The following is a 26,695-nucleotide window of genomic DNA, read 5'->3' as shown; positions in this document are numbered from 1 at the left end:
TTTGTCTTTACTCATTGTTCTTAGCAATTAAAATAAATAATTGTAAGTATTTTAGAAAATTTCTTGCACTTGATTTGCCAATTTTTCTAAAAGAAAATGGTAATTTTCTGAGAGAAAACAACTCTAAACATGATATAAACCTCTTCAAGGTCCTATGTTTTAAGCTTTCAAGAACGGAAATAGGGCTAGAAGTCTTAGGAAAAGACTGGAATGTTGTGTGTGAATGGAGTGCTTTGATGGAAGAGTATAGATGAGATGATATAGGGGATAGGGAATTATGTGTGTGAGCAAGGAGCTCTTAGGGGCAAGAGGGACCACTTGAGGATCTTGGAAGAAGCAAGCAAAAAAACTTCTAGGCAAGGGGAGCAAAGAGGGAGAGACGAAGAGAGGTATAGATGCCAAGAGGGAGAGAAAGGGAGAGAGAGGAGGGAAGGCGAATTTTAGGAGACTAAGAGAGGTTTGGGAATAGAAGATTATTTTTTCCTTCAACCAAGACCCTTATTCATATTTTTTTTCATTACATGTTTAGGGAAACTCCTCAATCAATAGGCTCCCTAATTATATCAATTAAGGGAAAATTACAAAATCAAATAAGAGAATCCAAGAAACTTCTAAATCAATTACAATCTTATCTCTAGAGATTCTAGGAATCCATCAAAAAGTGGAAGGTTGGACTCCCATTTCTACCCCTCTTTTGCCCTTAAGTGTCATTTTTCCATTTTTTGTCCTTGAGCTCCAATGCCCCCATACATGTGCATGTGTCCATATGTGTGCCACCTTTTCTCTTGCTTCTTTTTCCTTCTTCCTTGATGCTTTTGAAGATTTTGGGTTGCTATCAAAATAACTAGTTTTTTTCCTATTCAATCAAGTCTTACTTAAATGATTTTGCGCCCTACACTTTTCACCAAGTATTGCTATAGTGAAGCAAAGAAAAATTCAAGCTTTCCCAACTTTCCTAATGTTTTGATATATTCAAATCAAAGAGAAATGGCTAAAAAGAGAAAGGACTTTTCAAAGAGCTCGAGTATTAGTGCTTTTGATTTTAAATCCTATTGTGTATGCTTGGTATTTTTTGTGTTGAACCTTGCTTGAAAATATTTTAAAATCTTTAGTGTTGAATTCAATTAAGTTGTTGTCAAGTAGTCTATCAAATTAGATTATTCATTGGACCCTATTATCAACTTTTCAAAAACTTTGATTATTGAGTTTTAAATCATATTGAGCTCATACTTTGTTGGAAGATATGATGTAATTAGTAGGGGTGGCTTAGAACAGAGCCGGCTCGCGAGCGGCTTGGTACCGGCTCGATTCAATTCGTTATTTATCGATCTCGAGCCGAGCTCGATCGAAGCCAAGTTCGGTTCATCGGCTCGCGATCCGGCTCGAGGTGAGTCGGATCGGTATCGGGAACGGGGGAGCGGGAGTGGGATCGAGAGCGAGGGGGGAAAATTTTAGTCCTCCCCTCGTCATCGCCGAGCCCCTCCCGTCAGCTGTTGTCACCGCCTCTACCGTCGTCGCAGCTGTTCGCCGGTCGTCTCTACCGCCATTGCAGCTACTCGCCGGCCGCCTCTGTGGCCAACCGTTTGATTTTTTCCTCTCTTCGTCGTCGCCTCTGTTTCCGTCGCCGCCGCTTCCGTCGCTGCCGCCTCCGTCGCAACCGTCATCCCCGACGTCATAACCCCCTTCCCTCCGCGTCGTCTTAGCAGAAACCCAGAACCTAAGTTTAGGGGAGAAATTAGGGGAGAAATAATCTCCCCCCTCCCCCGCGCGAAGATGATCTGGCATGTGCGAGATCATAAAGTAAAAAAAAAAACATTTTCCAATCGAAAAAATTAAAATTTTTTTTATAGAAATAAGTTTCTATAAACTATTAGTGTCTCATTTTTTTAATCATTTTTCTAATTGAAATTTTTTATTAAAAATCATATAATTTTCTAAGTAAGATTTTCATACCAAGATGGGGTAGAAAACTGTATAAATTTTTTTTGAATAAGTATTTAACAGTTGATGTTGTAATACTTTTAGCATGAAGCAATTTTCATTATAATTTTGTGTTTGATATTTTATTTAATTAAAAATTTATCGATAAGTATAATAATATATTAGATTGATTATTAATTTTTATTTATTTCTCTAGAAGAGGCAATAAAAGGTCCATTTAACTTTCCTAAGAAAATTTTAAAATATTTCTTGTAATTTTCTAATAAGTCACTAATAGTAATAAAACTTTATTTAAGGTTTTTTTGGGAATATGTATCATAGGAAAAATATTTTTAGTTTTTCCTATAATATAAATTTTCATCTAGGAGCACTATGGTGGCCATAGTAAATTTATGGCCAGATTACAAGCTAGACAACAATTGGAGTAAAAAAAATTAATATTGGTGCATTTTAATCCATTATTGAAATTCAATCCTGAACCTCTCCTATCATTATATTTTTTTAAAATGTATGTATAATTTTATATATAATTTATTCAAATGCACCCCTATGTGCGAGATCATAAACAAGGAAAAAAAAATTCTTTGTCCCTTCCTCGTGGCTCTTAAAGAAATTGAAAAGATATTTTAGTAGAAATACGTTTCTAAATACTATTAGTGGTTTTTTCAATAAATGTTGAAAAGACATTTTTAGTAGAAATATAGGGACCATTAGTGCCTCATGTTTTTTCAAAATATTTTTCTAATTAAAGATTATTTTTAAAAAATCATATAATTTTCTAAGTAATATTTTCTTACCAAGATGGGTTAGAAAACCATATAGAAAAATTTTGAATAAGTATTTGACAGTTGATGATATAATACTTTGAGCATGAGGCAATTTTCATAGCAATTTTGTGTTTGACATTTTATGTGATTAAAAATTTATTGATAAGTATAATAATATATTAGATTAATTATTAATTTTTATTTATTTCCTTAGAAAAGGCAATAAGAGGTCCATTTAACTTTGCTAAGAAAAATTTAAAATATTTCTTGTAATTTTCTAGTAAGTCTCAAATAGTAATAGGATTTTATTTAAAGGATTTATAGTTTTTATTTGGGTGATTGTAAATTGATAGTGATATTTCATTTAATTTTGTTGTATTTGATTATTGTATGAAGTTTATTTATAATATTATCCAGTGTATGGAGTTTTAGACTATTTTATGGAGTGTATAAACAATTTCATGGAGTATTTATGGAATGTATAGACAATTTTATGGAGTATTTATGGAGTGTTTATGCAAGTATTATGTATATTGATTATGCCCAATTTTAAGTAGAGGTCATGCCGAATTTTTTACAAGTATTATATATATAGATAATGCTTAATTTTAAGTAGAGGTTATGCCCGATCTTATACACGTATTATATATATAGGTTATGCCCAAATTTATGTAAAATGTATTTTATATACATTTTATTTGATATATATTTTTTGAAAAGTTTTAAATGTATATTGAGGCTCGAGCTTGGCACGAACTCGTTGGGCTCGAGCTCGATAACAATTTTAGGCTCGAGACGAGGCTCGGCTCGAAATATTGAAATCAAGCTCAGCTCGAACATAAGGAGGGTCGGGCTCGACTCGGCTCGATGCCACCCCTAGTAATTAGGGTGACACTGATGTAATTAGTTTATGATTTATGTCTCTTATTCACTCTTATTGGGGTGAAGAATATTAGTATATTTAATATCTATAAATACAAGTTAAGGGGGAGGGTTTGGCTAAGTCCAATACCCTAATGTCTTTCCTCATCTTCCCTTGACATGCATTTCGCTCCTCTCTCTTGGACGTGTATCATGTTCTTTCTAATTTGTTCTTCCTCTTTCCTCCTTTTTTCTCTCCTTTACTTAACCTTATTACCTATGGAATCCTAAAAATCAACATGGTATCAGAGCGGTGATTGATTTTCAGGATTTTAGTTGCTTTTTTTCTCTACCCAGTTTTTTATTAGATGTTGCTTGGTGAATGAGTTCTTCTCTCCGTAAGCATTTCAGATGCCGCTTGGTGTTTGATTGACTTCTTTATCTTTTTCTTTGTTTTAAGATGGGAACCCATGTCATTACTCTACTCATGAAGTTTGTTTTTTTATTCCAAGAAATCAAAGAAACTCTACATGGAGGAAAGAAGACTATCATTTGAACTCAGACATCATCACTCTATTCAGTTGAGAATGGGTTTGCTAGTGGCTTCCATTGTTGTTGCTTCGGTATTGTTGTGTCAACCTTGATTTTGAATCCTCTTTGTTATTTCCTGACCACCTCCACTTGTTTCATTGTTGTGTCTTGACAAGCCCTTCTATTCGAAAAGGTGACTGCAAACCAGCACACCATTGCCATTGTATGTTTCCGTTTGAAACTTGCGGATTGATGAAGTTATCTTGGGATAAACCAAAGCTATTCCCATTGATTGATGAAGTTACTTCCATTGACAAAAAAAAATTATCGTCAAAGATATTATAGTATTAGTAGGTCATTTTTTCTGTTTGGAAAGTTTCCGTTTGAGTCTCGAAAGATCAGGTAGAGTTGGTAGTATTTGTTGTTGCTATAAATCCAAAAATCACGCCACAAGATTCATTCTTCAGAATTCACAACTCTTTCACCCTGTCCCGTGATTCCTTGTTGGAAGTCTTTGAAGGATTGGTATTTATGATATTGCGCTAGTTCGTCGGGATTCTAATTTTTGGTTGATTTGGATTGGCCTCTATCGGTGTTTATGATTTTTGCTTTATTTTTCAATTTGGATATGGAATGATCTTGTATGCTGATTACTCTCGGTTCCTTATCTTGCTTTTCTCTTTGTTTTTTAGAATATTTGTAGTAGGTTAATTTTGGCCAACATGGAGAACTCCATGCAGTGTTGGGAGTAGAAACAAAAGAAAAGATTTCGTGGCATTCAACAAAAACATAGAAAAGATTTGAGATAATCAACATTCAAAATTCTAGGTAAGCATTCAACAACAACAATAACATTGATACGTTACTGTTATACTTCATGCTTCACGTTACTGCTATACTCCATGCTTCTTGAAGCCAGAATATAAATATTTCAAAATTCCTTCTTTGTTAATCAACACATTGTTACTAGACATAAACAATAGCAAAACACATGTCACCTGCTTTGATAAGAGAAGCAGTTGTTGCCTTTTCTACTCTCTTGAATTCCAACACTTGGTCTCATTGCCGCTCATGTGCAATCCTCGTGTTTTAATTGAATCATACACTTTGGTGTTGAGATAATTGGATGACGTTGTTGCTCTTGTTTTGTTTTATGTAGTTGGTGAGTTAGCTATTATAATCAACAATGGGTTTAAGAAGCCTGCTTTGATTTATTACTGAAACAGACCTAAAAAAAATTTCTACCCTAATTTCAAATTAAGATCTCTTTAAAACAATATGAAGCATATTTAAGACTATAAAATTAATTACTTAGGTCTTGGCCCACTTTGAGATGATTATCAGACCCACTTACACCCGCAAGGTTAGTCAAACGGACCATTAGAATGGTAGGTTGGCTCGTGCGCAACCGTCCACGTTTTTGTCCACGGGACGTCATTTTCCCTGCAAATTCACTCCTGACTTCTGTTTGTGCCGTATACTAAGTGGCGTGCCACCTGGCGTTCGAAAACCGCCCGAGGCGACCGTCTGGCGTCGTCCTGCGGGTCACCCGAACTTTGCTCCTCTTCCTAAATAACTAACGAGTAACGAGATTTGGATTTGGGGGCGCGGTCTAATAGTCTATGCCTTTTCAAAACGTCGACTAGTGGCATTTGCCGATATTTTATACAAGCCGCGGGGTAGTTATGTTTTCCCTTTTTCGGGTATTAGATAGAAAAAACACGGTAAGAAGACTTAGAAGGCCTTTTCCCAATTTAGTTCCGCCTGCATAAAGATCGAACTACTTGAGGGGGTTAGAGTTTGATCTTGTCCGTCCGTGTCGTCTACTCAGCGCATCTTGGCCGTACACTTCTCTCTCGTCTACTCCGAAATTCTCGAAATCCATTTAATGCTATTAGGGTTTTTCTTAATCTGGGAATAGATCGTCACCGTTGGGGCCAGATCGTGCGTCAGTCGGACTGGAGGGACAGCGGAGCCCTATTTTTTGTTCGTAAAATTTATGTTTTTTTCTTTTTTTTTTTCCTGTCTAATCTCTAAACCCTTGGTCTCGTGAAATCGACGAAACCCTAACTCTGTTTTCGTTTCTGGGGTAAAATTTGAAAAACCGAAACAAGTCGTGGATCTCGCGATTCGAAGGCGGGGAATGATGAATTTCTGTCGGCAAATCGCGGTGGACGGTGGAGAGCGCGTTTGCCCTTGACAATTTTTATCCGGGTACGTGTTTCTTCGTTTTTTTCGGGGGCCTTGATGAAACGAAATGATTTTAGGTAAATTGAAGGGGCCGGATCTTGCCACGGACGGGTTTGATTGCTTCGCTGGCGTTATAGAATTAAATTTCCTGTTTTTCTTCACGGATCGTGATTGTCGAACATAGATATCCTGTCTGAAATGCAGTTTTGATGCGTGCAGCATGTATGATGGATGCTGAAAACTGGGGGTTTTTGTTTCTTGCACCCGGGCTGAGGATCGCTAGATGGAAAGTAGCGTAGAAAGATCAGATAGTATTAGAATCTCGAAACACTCTAGATCTTTGGATCTGCAGAGTCTATATGTGGATAAAACTAAATTATCAGTGGGAGGAGATGAGATAAAAAACCAAGGTTCGAGTCTGGGAGGCAGGGGAGTGAAGCCGGAGCATGGATCTTCCCCCAAGGAGTGGAATCCTAATGCACAAGTGAAAAAGAGGAAGAAAGGTAAAAAAGAGGTTTCGCTCAGTTCTTTTCAAACTTGCATTGGAAACTCAAAAGAGGGAGATGACGATTCTTTTCCTTCTGGATCTCCTGATCTTAAAAGAGTTGGTTTGAAGTTGAATGGGTTTGTTTTTGAAGGGAAAAAGCTGAATGCAAAGAAATACAGGTCAGTGCCCTCAGAAGAGAATTTACCGGATGACAGCATTCCTTCTCAAAATTTGGAGGATAATAATGTTAAATCAATCCCACAGCATGCAAGGGGTGTCTTTGGCAGAAAGAAATTAGATAGCAATCATGTAAGTAAGCCAGCAATTAGTTCTGGTTCTAAGAGAGTGACTAGCCTCTCAAATTCTAGTAGCAGAAGCAGTTCTGAAGTCCATAAAAGAAAGTTAACAAGCAGTAAATTTAAGAAAGAGAGGATTCTGGAGGAGTTTAAACACGATGGACTCAATAAAACCATTTCATCTTTGAGTTCCAAAGAAGAAGATGGTGCTGTACAATTAAGTGGGGCCTCGGTCTCACGAGAGACTTCAGGAAGGGCTCGGCATAGTCAGAGGAGAAGGCGAATATTTCCTGGTGAAAATCAAACTATCAAGGCCTCAAATGAGAAATCCAATGGGACTTTTAAAGACTATGAAGATGATGATCAGGAGAACCTGGAACAGAATGCAGCGAGGATGCTCTCTTCTCGTTTTGATCCAAGTTGCACCGGTTTTTGCAGTAACCCTTCGGAATCCACCACTCAATCAGCCAATGAATCTTCATTTTACTCCGTTGATAGAAAACGTAAAAGCTCATCTGATGGCACACAAGGCAGAGTGCTGCGACCAAGAAATCAGTGGAAGCAGAAAGGACTGGTCCGGAAAAGGCGTCATTTCTATGAGTTAAGTGTTGGGAATGTTGATCCCTATTGGGTCATAAACAAGAGGATAAAAGTTTATTGGCCCTTGGACCAAAGTTGGTACTTTGGGCTCATTAAAAATTATGAACCAGCGACGAAGTTGCATCATGTCAAATATGATGATCGAGATGAGGAGTGGATTAACCTTCAAAATGAGAGGTTCAAGCTGTTATTACTTCCTACTGAAAAAATATGTGTGGAAGGAGGATCGAAGGATTCTGCTGGGAATGTTGGTTCTGTTGGTGATAATAGTAGTGGTGGGTTTATGGACACGGAGACGATCATATCATGGTTGGCTAGGTCAAATCATCGAGTAAAAACTAACTCTCTTAAAAAGTGGGACAAACCATCTTCATTGCCTTCTGTTTTGTCTGAGAATTCAGGTGGTACCCCAGATGGGTGCTTGGGTGCGGGTTTGTCTAAAACAAGTAACAGGTTATTGGAAAATCCTCTGGGCTGTGAGGGAATGGATATTAGAGATGTTGCGGGAAGGTCTATGATGGCATTCTCCAACAATAGGAAGGCAACTCTTGTCTATTATAGAAGGCGTTACCGTCAGAGAGAATGGAGACTGGGTGCACTATTGGGGGAAAACTCTAGACATGATGGTCTGGCTAGAGCTGGTTCTGAAAATTTTCTACAATATGAGTACGATGGTGGCTTTCAACATTGTAATGTGAAAGAGTTGAATTGCTCAGATGTTATATGGTGGCATGGTGAAAGTTTTGCTTCTCTCAAATTATCTATACATCCAGTCAAATCAGGAAAAGTAAAGTTGGTATCTAATTTACCACTGCGACGTGTCTTTAAATGTCCCACTGGTGCCAAATATTCTTGGTGCTGTTCTCCTCCACAGACTTGGTGTGGCACTGTGATGATCTTATGGCCTCAAGTCCTACTGGAGATGCTCTTTGTGGACAACCTTGTGGGGTTGAGGTTTTTGTTGTTTGAAGGGTGTCTAATTCAAGCTGTAGAGTTTCTTTGTATGATTCTCTATGTTTTCCATCGGTCCAATAAGAATGGGAAGCTTGTGGATCTGCAGTTGCCTGTCACCTCGATTAAATTTAAGTTTTCAGGTTTTCAGGATCTAAGCAGGGAGCTGGTATTTGTATTCTACAGTTTCATGGAGCTTAAAAATTCAGTTTGGGAATACCTGGATAACAAGCTTAAGCATCATTGTAGAATTATGAAGGAGCTACCTCTCTCTGAATGTACTTATGCTAATATCAGGATCCTTGAAGAGGGAATGGACAGAAGACCTGGCATTTTATCATCTGGCAGGAGGGTATCACATGAGGTACTTTTTGGTTCTTTTGTTCAACACAGTTGCTGTGTTCTTAATGTGTATTATTTTTTGTTTTACTGTTATCATTTTCTTTATGGATACTTATGCACCATTCTCAAGTTAAAATTTTTCTGAACCAATAGTTTGCTTGAGGAATTCTGGTGAGTCTCTTGCAATTACATGCACCATAAAATGGTTGTTGAAAGTGGTAGATCGTACTTACCATTATAATAATATAAAGGGTCTCTTTTCTTGGTATAGACTGTTGAAGTTCCTATTCATTTTTTTGACATATGCTTTAGAGGGTTTCAAACTGATGATTTTGACCACATTGGTTGGGATTCGTCCAAATGATCAGTTTTAAAACATCAATAGTTGGCATCACAAGTTTTTTGCACCTGTGATGAATATGAGCATTTTTTTGGTGAAACTGGCAGAAGGTCTCTTTTTGATACTTGAATACTTGACACTAATTGCAAAGTGGTTTGATTTGTTAAGTACAGGTTTGGCTGTAACTTTTAGTTACATTTTGGTAGTAACTAAATTTTTTATCCAGGTTATGGTGAGAAGGTCCAGGCTTTGTGCTACTCATTTGGACTGCTCATCTCGCTATCATGTTGATAACTTTCGAAGGCTTCCTCCCTTTGTCCTTTCTTTCTCTGCTGCTCCCACCATCTTTTTAAGTCTGCATCTAAAGTTGTTGATGGAAAACAATGTTGCTTCCATCAGCATCCACAATCATGATGAAACAGGTCCAAAAGGAGGTCTAGAGAACGCTATTCCACTGACTGGTCATGACTGTTCCTTTGTTGAGGGTTTTTCAGGCCAAGTTCCAGGAGTTACAGTAACTTCTAGATGTGTACGTTCCAAGGTTGAGACTGATGTTTTTCGTGTAAACAGCGATGGTGATCAGACGAAGTCAAAGGGCTTCTCAAGCAGTGAATTGAATGCCATTGAAGCTTCTGTTGAGGAGCATGGTTCAGGAAAGCATGGAAGGAGTCCCAGCCAGGTGGGATCATGGCAATGTGATGAGTCACAGGCACTTTCTTCAGTTCCTGAGGAACAATGTTTACCAAACAGGTCAAAAACAGGATGTTTTATGTGTTGTTTAAATGCATCACATGGGCAAGATGAGAGGTCTCAATTTTACAGAGAAGCATCGAATGCACAAGAGTCTTCGACAGATTTGGCGTGTGCTGTCCAGAGTCCTAAACCAACCGGACCCAGAAGTGCATGGCATCGAAACAGGATTGGCTCTATTTCTTCTTTTGGTTATCGTCCTAAACTGTGGTCAGATGCGAGGTCTGATTTTTTCCGTGGTGGCTTTGCTAATGGTACCCAGAAGCCAAGAAGTCCAGCTTCATATCTGTTACCTTTTGGGGGTCATGAATTTGGTTCAAAACCCAGAAGTCATCATCGTAGGGGTCGTCCTTACAAGAGAATAAAAACTGATAGTGCAAGGTGGACAGCTGATGGTTCAGAAAGCCCTCAGAGAGACCCTGAGGCTTTCTCGTGTATTGCAAATATCTTGATCATAGTTGGGGATCGTGGGTGGAGAGAATGTAGGGCAGTAGTTGTTCTTGAAATGGTTGATCACAAGGATTGGAAACTTCTGGTGAAATCTTCTGGTGTGACTAAATATACACATAAGGCACACCAGTTTTTGCAGCCTGGAATAACAAACCGTTACACACATGCAATAATGTGGAAAGGTGGTAAAGATTGGACTTTGGAGTTTGTGGATAGAAGCCAGTGGAATATTTTCAAAGAGATGCATGAAGAATGCTATAATAGAAACGTCCGCGCTGCTGTGGTTAAAAATATTCCGATTCCTGGGGTTCGTCTGGTTGATGACTGTGATGATAATGTAGTTGAAGTGCCATTTGTAAGAAGCTCTCCAAAGTATTATCGGCAAGTAGGAACTGAGGTTGATATAGGTCTAGACCCATCTAGGGCAGTATATGACTTGGACAGTGATGATGAAGGTTTCATTTCAAAAATGAGAAATTCTTCAAATTTGGAGGGGAATGAACCAACAGACATTTCTGATGAGTTGTTTGAGAAAATCATGGACACGTTTGAGAAAGTTTCTTATGCAAGACAGCAGGATAGCTTCAATCATGATGAGATAGAGCAGGTTATGGATGGGTTAGGCCCAACATATCTTGTTAAAGCAATTCATGAGCATTGGCAGCAAAAGAGGAAGAGAAAAGGGATGCCTTTGATCAGGCAGTTTCAGGTCTGCATTTTTTTCCACTTTTTTTGTTTTTGTTTTTGAATACTTACTGAAATTTATATTGAATGTCATACCAAGTGTTTTGTCTAGATCAGTTTGATGTGTACCTTAGAAATAGGATGTCGTCTTTCTTGCTGAACCTGTAGGAAGAATTAGTAGAAGGCTATATAACTTGGCCTACCTGAAACATATTACTGATTTATTTGTAATAGATTTGCTACTTTAAAACAGATTTGCTGAGCCATACTAGATATCCTGCATGAAAATAGGAGTAGAACTTTACTACATACTAATGGTATTAGTGGTTGTTATATCCTAAGCTTTCTGACTCAAGTGTTTCATTTCCATTTTAGAAGATTCTGTAAGGTGTTCTGCGTGAAAATGAATTTTCTCAAATCTGTTTTCCTCTTCCTTTGGTGGATCATGCTGTTCTGCCCCTGAATTCTCATCTAAGACTGCTTCATTTCTGCATTTGTTTGAAATAAGCCTAGTGAGGCATTCTTTTGCAGTCCACCATGTTTTCGGGGTTTTGTTTGTAGTTTGTCTAATAAATTTGATTTTTGTTTGTGCTTGTGCTATTCTCATCTTGGTTTAGTTTATATCATTATTATCAGAATCTATTCCCACTTATGGCTGGGTTCAGTTTGGCTTCTTTTATGCATCATTTGGATTGCTTCGTCTAGTTTCTTTTTTGGGTTTGGCAAAGCGCACAGTGAACAATTTTTTATATCATTATTTTTAGAGTCTATTCCCACTTATGGCTGGGTTCAGTTTGGCTTCTTTTATGCATCATTTGGATTGCTTCGTCTAGTTTCATTTTTGGGTTTGGCAAAGCACTGTGAACAATTTTAGGTCTTAACATTACATTCATAAGGTTTTCTCGTGGTTTTCAGTTTGTACTGCTGCACCCTACTTCTGTGTCTGTAAAATAAATATGCATGTGTACTCAATATACATTTTGTCTTGCATGTCTAACTCTTGATGTACCTTTCTGCTTATGTTGGTATAGTTGAACTTTGATATTGATTTTCTGAAAACTTTCTTTGTTTCTGCGAAATAAATATGCATGTATATGTAATATACGTGTTCTGCTTATCCTGGTATAGTTGAATTTTGATATTTATTTTCAGGAAAATCGTGTGAATTTGTGCTTGAGAGTTTGATGCTTTGATTTTCGCTCAAATCTTTCTAGTTTGATTTTGTTGTCTTTAGCCTTTACCTTTTTGAATAAAATTTCACCTTCACTATTTTCTTTTTGTCATGCTTATGATGAACATGTCACTTGGCTGGTAGAAAGCCTCTTTTCTGTAAGTGTTATTCCTACAGTGTCGCAGAGTTGAATTTGGTAGTGAACTTGTTAAAATTCTTTAACTCGATCAGTGTTGCACTGCTTTTCTCATTGTCTGTCTTTATGCTGGATTTAGCCTGCATTGTGGGAGTGTTACCAGCAGCAATTGAAAGAGTGGGAACTGGCAGTTAGCAAAATACCCAGCTTTTCAAATGGATTCAAAGAGAATGAGCTTCAGAAGCCTCCAATGTTTGCATTCTGTTTGAGGCCACGTGGCCTTGAAGTGCCCAATAAAGGTTCAAAGCAAAGGTCACAAAGGAAGTTAACTGGACATAACGGTGCTTTCTCCAGAGATCAAGTTGGCATTCAAGTTCTCAGTAAGTACCATTTCCTTCTTTTGCATGAGCACAATTGCCTTACAAATGCTCTGAAAATCAAAGTTATGTGCTGGATTTTCTCTACCATTGTGATGTTCATATTGACACTGTCCAAATGGAGCATGGACCGTTCTCTGTTTTGCTGATTCATGACATATTTTGCAGTGTCGTATTTTGAGTTGGTTGAATGCTCTGTTCTGTATCAACTCTACCTGCCTGAACGTATGTATTTTTTTTTACTTCAAATCCTTTTCTAACTTTGTAATGCTCCATTCTTTGTGTCAATAGGTAGGAAGCTGAATGGCTTCTCCAATGGGGAGGAGAAATATGTCATTTCTTCTCATAACCATGAATCTGATGCTTCCTTGTGGTATCAATCATCACCAAAGCTTTCTCCAAGAGATGTATCATGGCCTGGAGTTATATCTACGAGCAGTGGCAGGTCCGAAAGGATTCAGTATCCAAACTTCCTCAGGAGCAAATCAAAGAAAATGGGGATGCATACATCCTATGGTGGTTCTACAATTGTTGGTGGGATGCTTGATAGTCAAAGATCCATGGGTAAGAGAAATGGAGTATCTCGGTATAATATGGGTTTGCCAGAGTGGCCTTCTGTGAAGCACCAGTACACACCAGATGGGTTTCAAAGACATAGAGTTGAACAGATTGGTGGTCTAGATTATGACGAATTCAGGTTGAGAGATGCTTCTAGCGCTGCTCAGCATGCAACAAACATGGCTAAACTAAAGCGGGAGAAAGCTCAGAGGCTATTGCATAGGGCGGAAGTTGCACTACACAAAGCTGTTGTTGCACTTATGACTGCAGATGCAATGAAAGCCACTGAGAAAGAGTTGATTGGTGATGGATAGAAGTCCAACGCAAAATTCAGACACGTGGCCTATGCTTAAAATTATTGGATTGGGGGTTCAAGCATTTGACCTGGCAGCCATTCAGTGTCTTGATGGTTTTTGTGTCTATCACTTGGTCAGAGCTGTTCAACCAAATGAAAAAGCACAATGTTGTTGTATCTTAAATGGTGGGTTCTAAGACAACCCTGGACAAGACTGCTGTTCAATCTCATGAAAAAACCATGGATGTTGTTTTGTCGTAAATGATGTTCACTCAGTGAACTCTCGGCAGGGTGGCTCTGCAGGGTCAAGACAGATGGGAGATATTTGCTGCATTGCTGGCAATGGCTGTGAATTGGTTGAGTTAATTGTGGGCCCAAATTTTGCAGGAGGACATGTTCTCTGTAGGGAAAAAGGATGTTGTGTAGAATTTTGTTTGCTGATCATTGTACATAGATATATCTTTTCTTGCTTCTTACTCATTTAATAATAGTGCTACACCAGAGAAGTCAGACCATTTTTGTATCAGAAAACCCCCGAAGTCTAGTGATGGTTGATGGTGTTGGTAGGACAAATTGTACTCTGAAACTTTTTACAGGTGCAGGCAGGGAGGACCCTGCTGAAGTGTATTTCGATCGGTCTGATCACGAAAGAAGTGTAAGTATCATGTATTACATCTCAAACTGAGTTTCAAAATGCAGCCTTTACCTCGAGAATGGGTGGTAATGTATAAATTCTTCCACTGGTATGTATAAATTGTAGGAGCCAATAAATTTTTTACTTGACTGTATGATTGGAACGGGGAAATTTGTTTTGGACATCGGTTGCAGAACACTTGTGAAGTACTTTTTTTACCACATTATTGCAGGACTCCATACACGTGAATTTGGATCTTTTGAAAGGAATAATGGTGAGGCAATTCTGTGAAAGACACAGCCAGGATGAATGATTTTGTTGTTTTAGATTATGGAACTTCTTGTGCGACTATCACAGCAGCTATGCTGGTTTTACTGATGACAGAGAGAATTGAAGTGCAGGGTGTGGTAGATCCACTAAGCTGAGGATGACAAGGTGGGTTGGGGCAAGTTTTCAAAAACCTGACTATACCTCCATTACCCGTTTCTAGAACACCTTAAATTTCTTGATTTGAAGAAGTAAACCCAAGTGCATTTCTAAGTAATTGCTGTCTTTGCAAACCATGCTAATGGTGGGTGGGTTTGGACCTTCGTTTGACATTGCATGAGGAGATTACAGAATCGTTCTGTATTGTCTTAAGAAGGGGCAGTACATAGTTGCAACAGATTCTCTGCTTATAACAATTTTCATTTTTTCATGATTTCGTCCTGGGAACTTAATCTTACTTTGGTAAAAAAGAGACCTCATTTTCTTTGTTTATCCAATGAATACTTATACCAGGGGTGGCATCGAACCGAGCCAAGCCCGAACCTGTTTATGTTTGAGTTGAGTTTGATTTAAATATTTTGAACTCGAGTTTGAGCCAAACCTAACCTCGATCCTGAAATTGTTATCGAACTTGAGCCCAAAAATTTATCCAAGTTCGAACTGAACTCAAGTTTCAACATTCATTTAAATTTTTTTAAAAATTATATGTCTTGAGTTCGAACTCCAATATACATTTAACTTTTAAAAAAATACATGTCAAATAAATTATATATAAAATTATGTATACATTTTACATAAAATTAGGCATAAGGGTACATCGAATCCAACACCTTCCTATGTTCGAACTAAGTTTGATTTAAATATTTCGAACTCGAGTTCAAGTCGACCTAACCTCAAGTCTAAAATTGTAATTGAGTTCAAGCCTAATAATTTTAACTGAATTCGAGTTCGTGATTAACCTACATAAAATATATGTCAAATAAATTATTTATAAAATTATGCATACATTTAAAACAAAAAGAATGATAGGGGAGGTTCAGGATTGAATCTCGATAATGGATTAGAACCCACCAAAATTAATCTTTTTTACTCCAAATGTTGTCTAACTTATTTTGTAATTTTTGAATTTGGCCATAAATTTACTATTGCCTCCTTAGTGCCCCTGGTTGAAAATTTACAGTCTAGGAAAAATTAGAAATATTTTTCCTAGGGTACATATTTCCAAAAAAAAATTAAAATAAAATCATATTACTATTAGAGACTTACTAGAAAATTACAATAAATATTTTAAAATTTTCTTAGGAAAGTTAAATGGACCTCTTATTGCCTCTTATATGGAAATAAATAAAAATTAATAATCAATCTAATATATTATTATACTTATTGATAAATTTTTAATCAAATAAAATGTCAAACAAAAAATTGTTATGAAAATTACCTCATACTAAAAGTATTATAGCATCAATTGTCAAATACTTATTCAAAATTTTTCTATACGACTTTCTAGCCCATCTTGATAGGAAAATCTTACTTAGAAAATTATATGATTTTTTAATAAAAAAATTAATTTAAAAAATATTTCAAAAAACATTAGGTACTAATAATCCCTATAAACGTATTTCTACTAAAAATATTTTTTTAGCATTTCTTAAAAATACCACTAATAGTCTCTAAAAACATATTTCTACTAAAATATATTTTTAATTTTTTCAAGAGCTATGAGGTAGGGACAAATAGTTTTTTTTTTTGTTTTTTTTACTTGTTTATGATCTTGCACATGTGGCTTTCAAATCACCAAGGTATCGATACTACAAGGTGTATAAGCACCGAAGGCATACTAAGCACCGAGCCGGCTCAGTTCGAAACCACCCTTACCGACAACACAATACTATAGATTGAATCTTATAATATTAATCATTCATTTTTTTGTGTCGATAAAAAAAAAATAGTCTAACCCAAACTCGGTTCTAGATTTTAAAAAAGAAAAAGAAAAGAAGATGGGCTAGTCACGACTTCAGGGATTGTTTTTGGCAAATCAATCAACTTAGAACATAGCAATTTTTTTTTCTTCTGAAAAGCTACTATTTGATTTTCATGCACTTAACAAAGACCTTCCCTAGTTTCTGATACATGTGGTTTTTCAAGAACATCTTCTTCACCTTTCTCCTTCCTCTCATTCCCATCTCATGCCTCGCAGATTGGTTATTTAATAAATACTGGATATTTTGGGCCAATAATTGAGTACCTGGACGCCCTACGGGGTGAAGAAGCCTGGTGACGTTATTATCCACAATCTCTTGGGTGCCTCCGGCATCTGTCCCCAGTACCTGCATTAAGAGCAGAACATGTAAACAAGTTATGTCTGTTTTAATCATTGGATGTGAGAAAGTTGTAAAATTTCAGATACACAAATGACAGATTCATTCACAGACAACACAGGAAATTTACTTTAGGAGAAGTTTAACATTCGTAGCACTCACTGATGTGTCTCAACCAAGTAAAAGACTCCTATTCTACTCTCTTTCAGTAGACAGAGAACCAGCCTTAATGTGAGCTGTCACATAACATGTAAGATGACCTTGCATGCCCACAAACATTGGGTTTCGATTCATACTGTGAGTTCTTAGTTTTTATGCCAATTATCAACCAGCAAAATCCTCCAAAGGGCAGAGAACCAGAAATTGATTTTTTTTTTTTAACTGGTAAAGCTTCAGCCAATATATATGGGACTAAGTAGGGTAGCATAGAAATAGATGTGCACTACAAGAAATGAGCAGATAGATGCAGTGTTACCGGTAGACCAAATGCCATTGCTTCAATCGTCTCTCTCCCAAACGTTTCTCCAAGTCCCTAACAAGCAATTTAACAATCATCACCAAGAAGTTTGCAGAGAATGACAAAGGAATATACAGACTGCACACAAGGAAGATTAGAACAAACTTCTATTTCCTTTTTCTTGAAAGAAACACACTAAATTTAAATGGTACCTGAAAGTCAACCTGGAAAAAAATGACAAACAAGAACAAATCATAAAATGAAAATTCTGATGCACTCTTTTAGCTTCTCAGATTAGATGATTTGATCCACTCCACTCTCGTTCGTTGCAGACTATAACTAGTATGACATAAAAGCCATTTGCTATTATATCATTTTTTTAATACATTCAAGCATTTACACAGTTTAACATCTTTTATCTGCGAAAGTGTAGTGGCCTGTTTTCTGTACAGGAACCAATGGAAAATGCATTCCAAAGTACAATAGATTTAAAATATCGTCTCATGGTGGAGGTTGATATTTCAGTAACTCCCAGATCTTGTGAGTATTGGAGGTTAAAGAAGCAATAATTCTGATGACTACTAAATTCACATGGAAGGAACAGGAATTGTGAAGGAATGTACAGCTCCACTGGACTGATAATTGAAGAAACTTTCCATCTTATTCTTCTTTGAGATATTAAACTACCTGAATTTCGTCACTCCCCCAGAGGCACCATGATCTTGTACAATTACGTTCAATTATTAGTCACTGTGTGTGTCTGTGGGAGAGAGAGAGAGAGAGAGAGAGAGAGAGAGAGATGCTTCCAATTGAACAGTTCGCTTCTATTTCACACAATTTATATAATTCATGAGCAAAAATTTGTTTTTATAGTTGTGAAACAAAAAGAGTTCTCTTGGATAACATCTTCAAAAGGGATAAATCCCAGATAACGTTTTTTTTTAAAGTTAAGGCTCACATTTCCGCAGAAAAAATAAGGACATCATTTTAGTTAAGGTAACAAAAAGCATTGTTATCATAAAATATGAAATAATATGACAGATATCTGAACATTATAAAAACAAGGAATAAGCTCACGTTCATGGCCAAATACCAGCAGATAACACAAATAAATAAGCTGAAATATGTAAAAGTTTTTATATTTCAGCCTGAAACGAAACATGAAAACACTTTTTCAGCCAAAAAGAGAGTGGTATATGGATGTATTTTTAGGCTAAATATATAAGTAAAGGTGGGGTGGAGCCCAACTCACCTGAGCGTTTATTACATAAATATCAGCTGCAGCATAAAGTGAGGCAACACGAGTAGTTGCTGGGGTCCATAACACCACCTTTGACAGTACAGGGTGCTGAGATAAAAATTTCAGAATTTCCTTAACATAAGGCACTTCATTGCTCTTAGATCCAAGGGAGCCAATCAAAACTTTAAGATTATGCACGTCCTCATTGTTTGATAATAATTTCCTGAATGTTTTATCACCAGTGGGGATCATAGAGTTTGTGGAATTAACCGAGGAATGACGGCCATATAAATTGGAAACTTTTTTATTTTTACTTGCTATAACACCAAAACCCCTTTTAGCTTGGTGAAGTTGGTCTGTAATCTTGCTAGTGTCTTTAACTTCTTGTAACAAAGCCCTTGAAAGCTGGCTGTTGTCAACCATAGATTTGTTAAGATCAAAAGTGACTCCTGATGCCTTCCAATCTCCTATAAAACCTTGAACAGCCATCCAAGCAGACTCAAGAAACAATAACTGGCCTTTTCCTGGGTTGATACTACTTAGAGACATGACTAGCACATTATTATCAGTTAAACCCATCTCTTTTCTGACAGCATCCCGCAGTAGATGCTTTTTCTCCAGCATCTTCTCCACACTAAATGATGGGGTATTCAGAGAACAAGGAATGCCTGCGACAAACGCCAGTTCATCGTTCACGGAGAGAGGGACAACCTGGGGAAGTGACTTCAACTTAATATGTTCTTCTTCACACCAGAGCAGCCACTGCTTCAGCTGCGAGTCTGACAGAAACATCAACATTTTGACTCGATTGAGCATGGTTTTTGCTTGATCAAAATATTCCCGCTGATTCTCCATGATCCACCAAGCAATTTGATTGAATCCCACTGGGAAACGTGAGAGATATTGTTCTGACATAAAACATTAAAACTTTATAAGCAGATGTTTAAGTTAGATAAAGGCCTTAAGAAATAAGGGGTTGTTTCTCTCCTTCTCATTATGACAACAACTCCAGACTACTTCATGCATTGGTGGAAAATGACTCAGTAAGACAACTATTATTCACTACCTTTACATTGCAAATAAATACACCATAAAAATAGGTTAATATTGAGACCCAGGCATTCATTAATCTGCCAGTACACATGCATTCATCTTTCAGAAATCAACTTCTAAAACATTGTTTCTGTGTTATGCTATTTTACCGTAGAAGTCTATGCTTTGCCATAATCATCATGAGAGTGTGCTTCCAACTATCTAAGACAACACAGCAGCATTGTAAAGGTAAGGCTAGAAGTCAAAAGTTTGTTAATATTATTACAAGGCAACCAGCATTTTTGTGAGCTATTGGTGAAGAGAAAAGTTCCTTGCCATATGTAAAAAGAATGCAGTACAACAAGTATCCTACCGTTACAAATATTCTTTCAATTGTCGACAATTACAAAAATGTGAGCAAATACTATAGTCAGTGGAAGATTCCTCACCAATCCAAGATTCACATAGAGCTGATCCTGCTATAACAAGATGTGCTTTCATGGCAGCCTTGTAGCTAAATTCAGTCTTGTCAGGTAACACTTTGATCCCTCTTCTAGAAAGCTCTCCCATCAGTCCACCTTTTTTGCTAAGTACAACGACAGATACCGTGGCCCCACAGCTCATAAGCTCAGTTGCCAGTTCCATCATTAAAAGTGGTGCACCTATCATTGACAGGTCATGGAGAACCAAAAGGAATTTTCTAGACCATACAAGGCGTGCAAATTCCCCTTTTCTGTTACAAGTACCACTTCTTTTCTCGGGACTCCAATCCAAAATGCTATCCTCTATCTTCCCAAATGGACCAACAATTAACCCATATGAAGTATTTGTTCGAGGAATCTCCTCAACCACATCCTCACTTTGGTTCTCCATGGCTGGATTTCGTTTGATCTGTATATTTGTACCGCGCAAGTTACGTTCAGTTATTCCTCTTTTACTCTTTTTAGATGATGCTTTTCTATGCGAAGAAACACGTTTATGCTTTTGAGCTAAACTCACATCAAGCGGCTTCAAAACTTTGGCTTTCTGGCTTCCTTGGCCAATGTCTTTATCATCAGAAGTGTTTTGAGCTCCAAATCCTGTATGATTACTGAAACTGATTGATTGATTCTGCTCTGCAACTATTTCACTAAAGCCAACTTTACTTTGATAACCAATGAAGCCTCCCTTGGCACTATCATCAGCATGAGCCCATCTAGATTGAATATAAAACCCTAGATATGTCCACAGTGTAATCAGAATCAACCAAAACACCAAGCGACTTTCCTGAATTGATAAAAGAGTACTCTTCTTGCTTCGGCCTCTAGAATGCAATTTTCCAAGGGAAGGAGAACCACTAGGAGTTGATCTCCCTGATAATGTCGACTTCAAGCTACCACTCGGTCGTAGAGAGGATAGTCTTAGTATATTTCCTTGCATATCACCTCTATTCTTGTTTTCTTCCATTAATTCCACCTTAGATTGCAAAATGATTCACTATCGTTCTTCAAATCCTGCTTTTGTCCCAAAAATGCCAAGACCATTGTCAGACCAAAAAATAAGCTAAGCAAGTCACTCAGTCCAACTAAAAAGAACAACCCCAGTTAAACCCTCAGAGCACCGACAGCTCATACTGATCATTCTCGAAACCCTGCCTCCACAAAACAAGAAAACTGAAATCACTTGACAACAGAACTATAGCCAGAAAACATAATTTACGGAGAAAAAAAAAAAAAAAACAGAGTATAACATCTTCTTCTTGATTATCACCAATAACCACACAACCATTCACCGACTAGAATACTCCTCAACAAGAACAGATCAAACCATATCACAACATACAGTGTTCTGAAAAAAAAATACTAACCACGAGCTCCTTGAAATTGAATTCAAGATCTGAAGAGAATGCAGAGAGAAAAGAAATCAAAAGAGGAAGTGGGAAGCTACAAAATGAGCTCACCGCTTTTCGGATCCAAGGGAAGATTGTGACACGATAGAGACGGCTACTGTGTAGTGAGCACTAATCGAGGAGTAAGGAGTGGTAAGAGTAAGACCCGACAAATCCAACTTCGCCATATGGCCCCAGTTTTCATTTATTTAATATTATATATTTTTAAAAAACTAATCTATATAAAATTATATATAATTATATTTTTTTAAAAGAGTATACAAATTAATTAGGTCTCTGATATGGAAATGTCACAGTTTGGCGTTTTGCCAGGTGAGTTGACCCAGATTTTACCCGTACAGGATCGGTTACAAGCGGCGAATACCCGCCGACTCATCCTGAATAACGAGAGTTTGGCAGAAAGATGGGAGCCGCCGATTCCAAACTCTCCGTCCCAACTCCCAACTGTGTCTGTCCTCTTTGTGTAGACTGAAAAACCAGAGAGCAGTCACGGCGACGCCAAGTAGCAATCCCCTTTTCTCAAACGCTGCTGCGAAGAAAATCTGGCGAAAAATCCAAACACAGAAAGAAGAAAACGAATGGGTGTTTTAATTCTAATAAGATTTAGTAATTTCCCAGTTCACAGTCCCCAATTCTCTGTTTACAGTTTCTTTATCATTTTCTGTCAAATCGGGATTCTTCGTGTCGTCTGCCAAAGAATGCTCAATAAATTGCGCCCACTTCCCTCTCCCAAAATATACTTATAAACAATTGAAACCCATTCTGCTGCCTGGAGTTACCTCGTTTTCATTCGTCACTTCCATCTCTCTCCTCTGCTGCTGGGACCTCGGCGCCGTTCCTTTTCGAGGTGAAGATACGAGTTAGGAGAGGCCAAAAGAATGGCTTAAGGATAGAGAAATCTTGGAGCCCATGGAAGGTTAAAAGTGAAAATATAATCTGGGCCCGAACTGCTTAATCGGAGCATTAAAGGCCCAAATATATAAATGATACTCCTAACAACAAATGAAAGGGCTTACTTACCTTGTTAAATTATATAAAAACTTTGTTCATAATTCAACCTTCACCTTCATTAAATAATCATTTAATAGTTTTTTTATAATAATTAAATACCCTTAATCAATAAATCTAAATAACATGATTGTATTTAACTTTTAACTTATAATTTACCTCTTTTTAGTTGCAAATTTTCTAAATTTATATTACATAAATAATATAAATTATTACATAGAAATAGAATATTTAAATTTTGCCTATAAAAATTACTAGGAAGCATGTCTAAATTTATCCCAAATTTTAATTTAATTTTTTTATGAACGAACAAAACATTACAGGTAGAAGAAGTAATCAACCGACGAGAGAGATTATTATTACTACTTGCGATAATTATTTCACCAACATGGTAACTGACACTTCCGATACCACAACAAGGTTAAGAGAAATGCAATGCTTGTTACTTCATTAAAATCCACATAATTTGGTAGAAAAATCAAAATAAGGGGGTTAATTTTAACCATTTACTAAATTTTTTGTTTATCCATTATTAAATGGAAAAAAATCTTACCTAATTAGGTATTTAGGTAATTTTACCTAATTACTTATTCATTATTAATTAAATTGAAAAAAAAATAAGTAGGGGTTATCTTGTAACTTGACTGAACAATTACGTACCGGATTATATATAAGAATGATTCAGTTAATATAAATTTGAGATTAAACATTATTCAATTATCGTTCTAAGGATTTTTTAATGTTCTTTAATGTTTTTTATACATTAAAATGATATTATTCTTATACTTTTATTTATATGATGACGTATTTTTTTATATTTTATGAATCTAGAATTTTTTAGGTATTTTTTGTTATTATTTAATTTATATTAACAATTACATGTTCTACCCTTTGACAAATAAACAAACAATAGACATATGGAATAGCTTACTTCATATATATACACACCATTGATCCAATACGAAAAGTCTTTTGGTGGAAAACATGCAAAATGGTTGTCTCAACCGTCCGATCATGATCGGACGACTGAGGTAGCCGTTAATCATGGTCGGATGGCTAAGATAGTGTGTTGCATGTTTCACACCAAATAGTTTTTTGTATCGGATCAGTCATATATATATATATATATATTAAATAAGTTACATATAAAAAGAATGGTATTTAAAATAGATGGAAGTAATTAAAAAGTGCAGATTTTGTTTTGGGTTAGATTTTTTAGATCAAGATTTGCAGTAAATTATCTAGAGATTGAGATTCTTAAACATTATCTATCCATTCGCAGGCCTGATAGATCCCAAAATCATGCTGGTTTGAGATAAAACAAGGGAAAAAAACCAAAAAAACGAAGAAAGCAGACTGAAACGAAACAAAACAAGCTTAGATTAGATTACAGATTTCTTCAAACGACACTCTTCGACTTATTTTACAGCACCAAATTACTAATGCCAAGCCAAACCCAACTATTTTCTACATCTCAATGGCGTAGGAATGGAGATAGTGTAAGTATAGTACGTAAAAACACCACCAATCGATTCGTCTTCTTGGAAATGGAAAAGCCGCCTAGAGTTTGTCTGAGCCCATCAGCAACACCTATCAAGAATTTGAATGAGTCGTTCAGGAGCTGTGAGCTGAGGAAAATGGCCGTGCGTCTCGATTATTTCCACCGACGAGTCGGATTTCAGCTTCTTCTGCATGTAATGGGACACAGAAAGCGGAGCTACGATGTCATCCATTGCCTGGATTATGGTGCATGGAACTTCAACTTTCTCCAGAATCTCTCTGTAGTCTCCTAGGAAAATGGTTTTTGCTAATGACAGTGCGATATCTGGTCTCATTTCCTGCAAGCTTTTCGCGAACTTCTGGGTGGAGATGGGGTCGTTGGTGTCCATAACCAGAGATGGGAAATTCAACGCCCATGCCTGGAAGTTAGATTCTATGCTGGATAAGATATCGTCAATCTCTGACATCTCAAACCCACCTACATAGTCTTCGGAATTCAGATACCTGCAGATCAAACTAAAGAAGTTTAGCTCCGAACATTTAAGCTGGAAAGGATTATTATCCTCTGATTGATATTACCAAACCAGAAAGAGAACTATGCAGGCTGTTCTGAGTGTCGAATATCGGTTTTGTTTGATTCTATCTATACATTTTGTAAATTTGAAGATAATTTCGTGCACGACCATGAATTGTTTCTGTCTGCTTCAGTCCTACCAAAGAAACAGCTGAGCTACTACAGCCTCCCACATGGGATGTTCCAACCGCATTGGTATGTTCACATATGAATATTAAATTTCAGTAACAAGAATGTCTGAACATGACATATCTGCATTCTCCACACCAAAGATATTCCTTCATGGGAGCTGATGCAACCGATACTCTTTAAACAGTTATGGAAATCAGAAAACTAGGTACTCATACGGTGAATTCGTACTTTAAGAAAGGAAAGTGTCTTCTTCTTGCTTTCTCCCTTTAATAATGCTGTACAATTGTAAGCATCTCTTCTAGACAAGAGAGACCCATTTGTTGAGTAAAAAAATGCAGTTCAAGTTGGAAAACTCGTGTTACAAGTGGAAATCCTTGGTTCTAGGCCCTGGTTTTTGGACACAGCTAGTCTAAGAGAGAGAGAGAAAACATCAAATTAAGGAAATCTTTCTCCAACCAAACAATACCTAACCATGTGATATTTCTGAGTTCATTAAAGACTGATACCCACCTTCGCTGCCACTGGAGAACTCGATAAATCTCAAGTCAGGCAAGCTTTTATTGAGCGCTTGATACTTGACCCACATGAATTAAGGGCTGTGATGCCGTCTCATGTGAGAAAGAGGTTCAGAAAATCCCAGGTGCCTCCACAAGGCTCTCTGGTCAAGATGTACTTTTTTTCTAATTGGTAGATTGGATTGTCAGTGTGGTAGATGGAAGTCTTAAGTTATGGTATAGTCTAGAGAAGCCTCTCAGAGATTTAAGCAGAAAAATTAAAAAGCAAATTATGTTAAACAACCACTGTATGTGGTGTTCTCTTGAACCCCAAGAGTATGTTGAAGAGTGGAAATAAGTTAAAAACCATTGCAACATGGACAAGTATTGTTAACAGTGGCGGGAGTACAAGCACAAAACACAGTTCAATGATCCAAATCATAACACTTGTTGAGAAAGATGCGTTTTGGGCTGTCAAATATATTTACCCAGATGAAGGGAAAAAAAAGTAATTACTAAACAAGAGTAAGCAAAACTTCGCAGTTGCAATTGATGCGTAAAAGATGGAAAAAAAAGTGAAACTGCAGGTAAGAGAACGGCCAGGGAGAGAGAGAGAGAGAGAGAGAGAGAGAGAGAGAGAGAGAGAGTAAAAAGTGTAAAAGTTAGTTACCTGGGAGAAGCTCCAACAAAGATGAGGCGCTGGAAGAGCTCAGGCCTTTTGATGGAAGCAATACATCCAATCATGCCGGACATGGAGTGTCCAACAAACACAAAGCTCTTCAACTTTAGATTTTCGACAAGAGAAATGAGATCGTCGGCGAAAGCATAAAAAGAAGAGTAGACGGAATCGTCAAAGAGGTTGGAGTCATCGGCCGGTCGTGAGAAGTTCCAGTCGAAGACCAACACTCGGTGGGTCTGAGAGAGATGAGGGAGGATTTTGTCCCAGATGGATTGGTCTGTGCCGTACCCATGAGCGAGGACGAACGTCTTATCTCCTGACCCGACGATCTTCGCGTTCGTGGCCAAGGAAAGGTCACACTTGATCATCACCATGGCGAGCAGAAGAGAAAGATGAACACCAGCCCAGAGAAAGAACAAAAAACTCGGAGAGAAGAAGCTGCTGCTGCTGGAGGGGAGAACCGGGAGTAGTGTTTGCTTGTCCGGAGGGTGCTAAGTCTCTTTTATAACAGAAAGGGGTGGGGTGTGTGAAGGCCGTTGGTATTATTATTGTGAAAGAAGAAAAGAAAGAACAACCAGAACAGTGGGCTCCAATGGAAGGTATAAATATCTGCTGCAGTCATTTAACATTAGCAAAACAAGTAACAGCTCTTGTTTAGAAATATTACTACAACGTATCCATTTGTTAGTCTGAACAGGCCTTAAGAATTTACCATTGGAAAAACCAGAACAACTACCCAAAAACA

At 37.2% G+C, this 26,695-nt stretch overlaps 3 protein-coding genes across 6 annotated transcripts; 1 reads left to right on the top strand and 2 right to left on the bottom strand.

The window, feature by feature from the left end:
- The first annotated feature begins 6,123 nt into the window (after positions 1–6,123).
- On the top strand, positions 6,124–14,610 carry LOC137950760 (uncharacterized). Of its 2 annotated transcripts, XM_068797368.1 has the most exons (5): positions 6,124–6,314; positions 6,510–8,988; positions 9,533–11,215; positions 12,637–12,877; positions 13,166–14,610. In XM_068797368.1, exons 2-5 carry the CDS (start codon positions 6,574–6,576, stop codon positions 13,744–13,746), a joined length of 4,920 nt encoding a protein of 1,639 aa, XP_068653469.1. In that variant the 5' UTR covers positions 6,124–6,314; positions 6,510–6,573; the 3' UTR covers positions 13,747–14,610. The 2 variants fall into 2 exon arrangements, with proteins under 2 accessions (XP_068653469.1, XP_068653470.1); XM_068797369.1 differs by having other exon boundaries at positions 6,124–8,988.
- A 1,921-nt stretch (positions 14,611–16,531) lies between these two features.
- On the bottom strand, positions 16,532–21,668 carry LOC137949966 (uncharacterized). Of its 3 annotated transcripts, none has more exons than XM_068796257.1 (5): positions 21,615–21,668; positions 20,125–21,305; positions 18,656–19,551; positions 17,422–17,478; positions 16,532–16,955 (listed from the first exon to the last, which is right to left on the bottom strand). In XM_068796257.1, the coding sequence occupies exons 2-5, from the start codon at positions 21,119–21,121 to the stop codon at positions 16,710–16,712; spliced, it is 2,196 nt and encodes a 731-aa protein (XP_068652358.1). In that variant the 5' UTR covers positions 21,122–21,305; positions 21,615–21,668; the 3' UTR covers positions 16,532–16,709. The 3 variants fall into 3 exon arrangements, with proteins under 3 accessions (XP_068652358.1, XP_068652357.1, XP_068652359.1); XM_068796256.1 differs by having other exon boundaries at positions 21,522–21,634; XM_068796258.1 differs by lacking the exon at positions 21,615–21,668 and adding an exon at positions 21,405–21,446.
- Positions 21,669–23,884: 2,216 nt separating this feature from the next.
- LOC137950699 (probable esterase KAI2) lies at positions 23,885–26,389 on the bottom strand. Its single transcript, XM_068797298.1, has 2 exons — positions 25,942–26,389; positions 23,885–24,575 (listed from the first exon to the last, which is right to left on the bottom strand). Exons 1-2 carry the CDS (start codon positions 26,322–26,324, stop codon positions 24,152–24,154), a joined length of 807 nt encoding a protein of 268 aa, XP_068653399.1. The 5' UTR covers positions 26,325–26,389; the 3' UTR covers positions 23,885–24,151.
- Positions 26,390–26,695: the final 306 nt, after the last annotated feature.

The sequence above is a fragment of the Aristolochia californica genome, unplaced genomic scaffold, assembly GCF_029961685.1.
Source record: "Aristolochia californica isolate CCGP_79_NKW_82.1479 unplaced genomic scaffold, dmAriCali1.0.hap1 SCAF_14, whole genome shotgun sequence".
Classification (NCBI taxonomy): Eukaryota; Viridiplantae; Streptophyta; class Magnoliopsida; order Piperales; family Aristolochiaceae; genus Aristolochia; species Aristolochia californica.
This window is presented reverse-complemented; position numbering and strand designations above follow the sequence as displayed.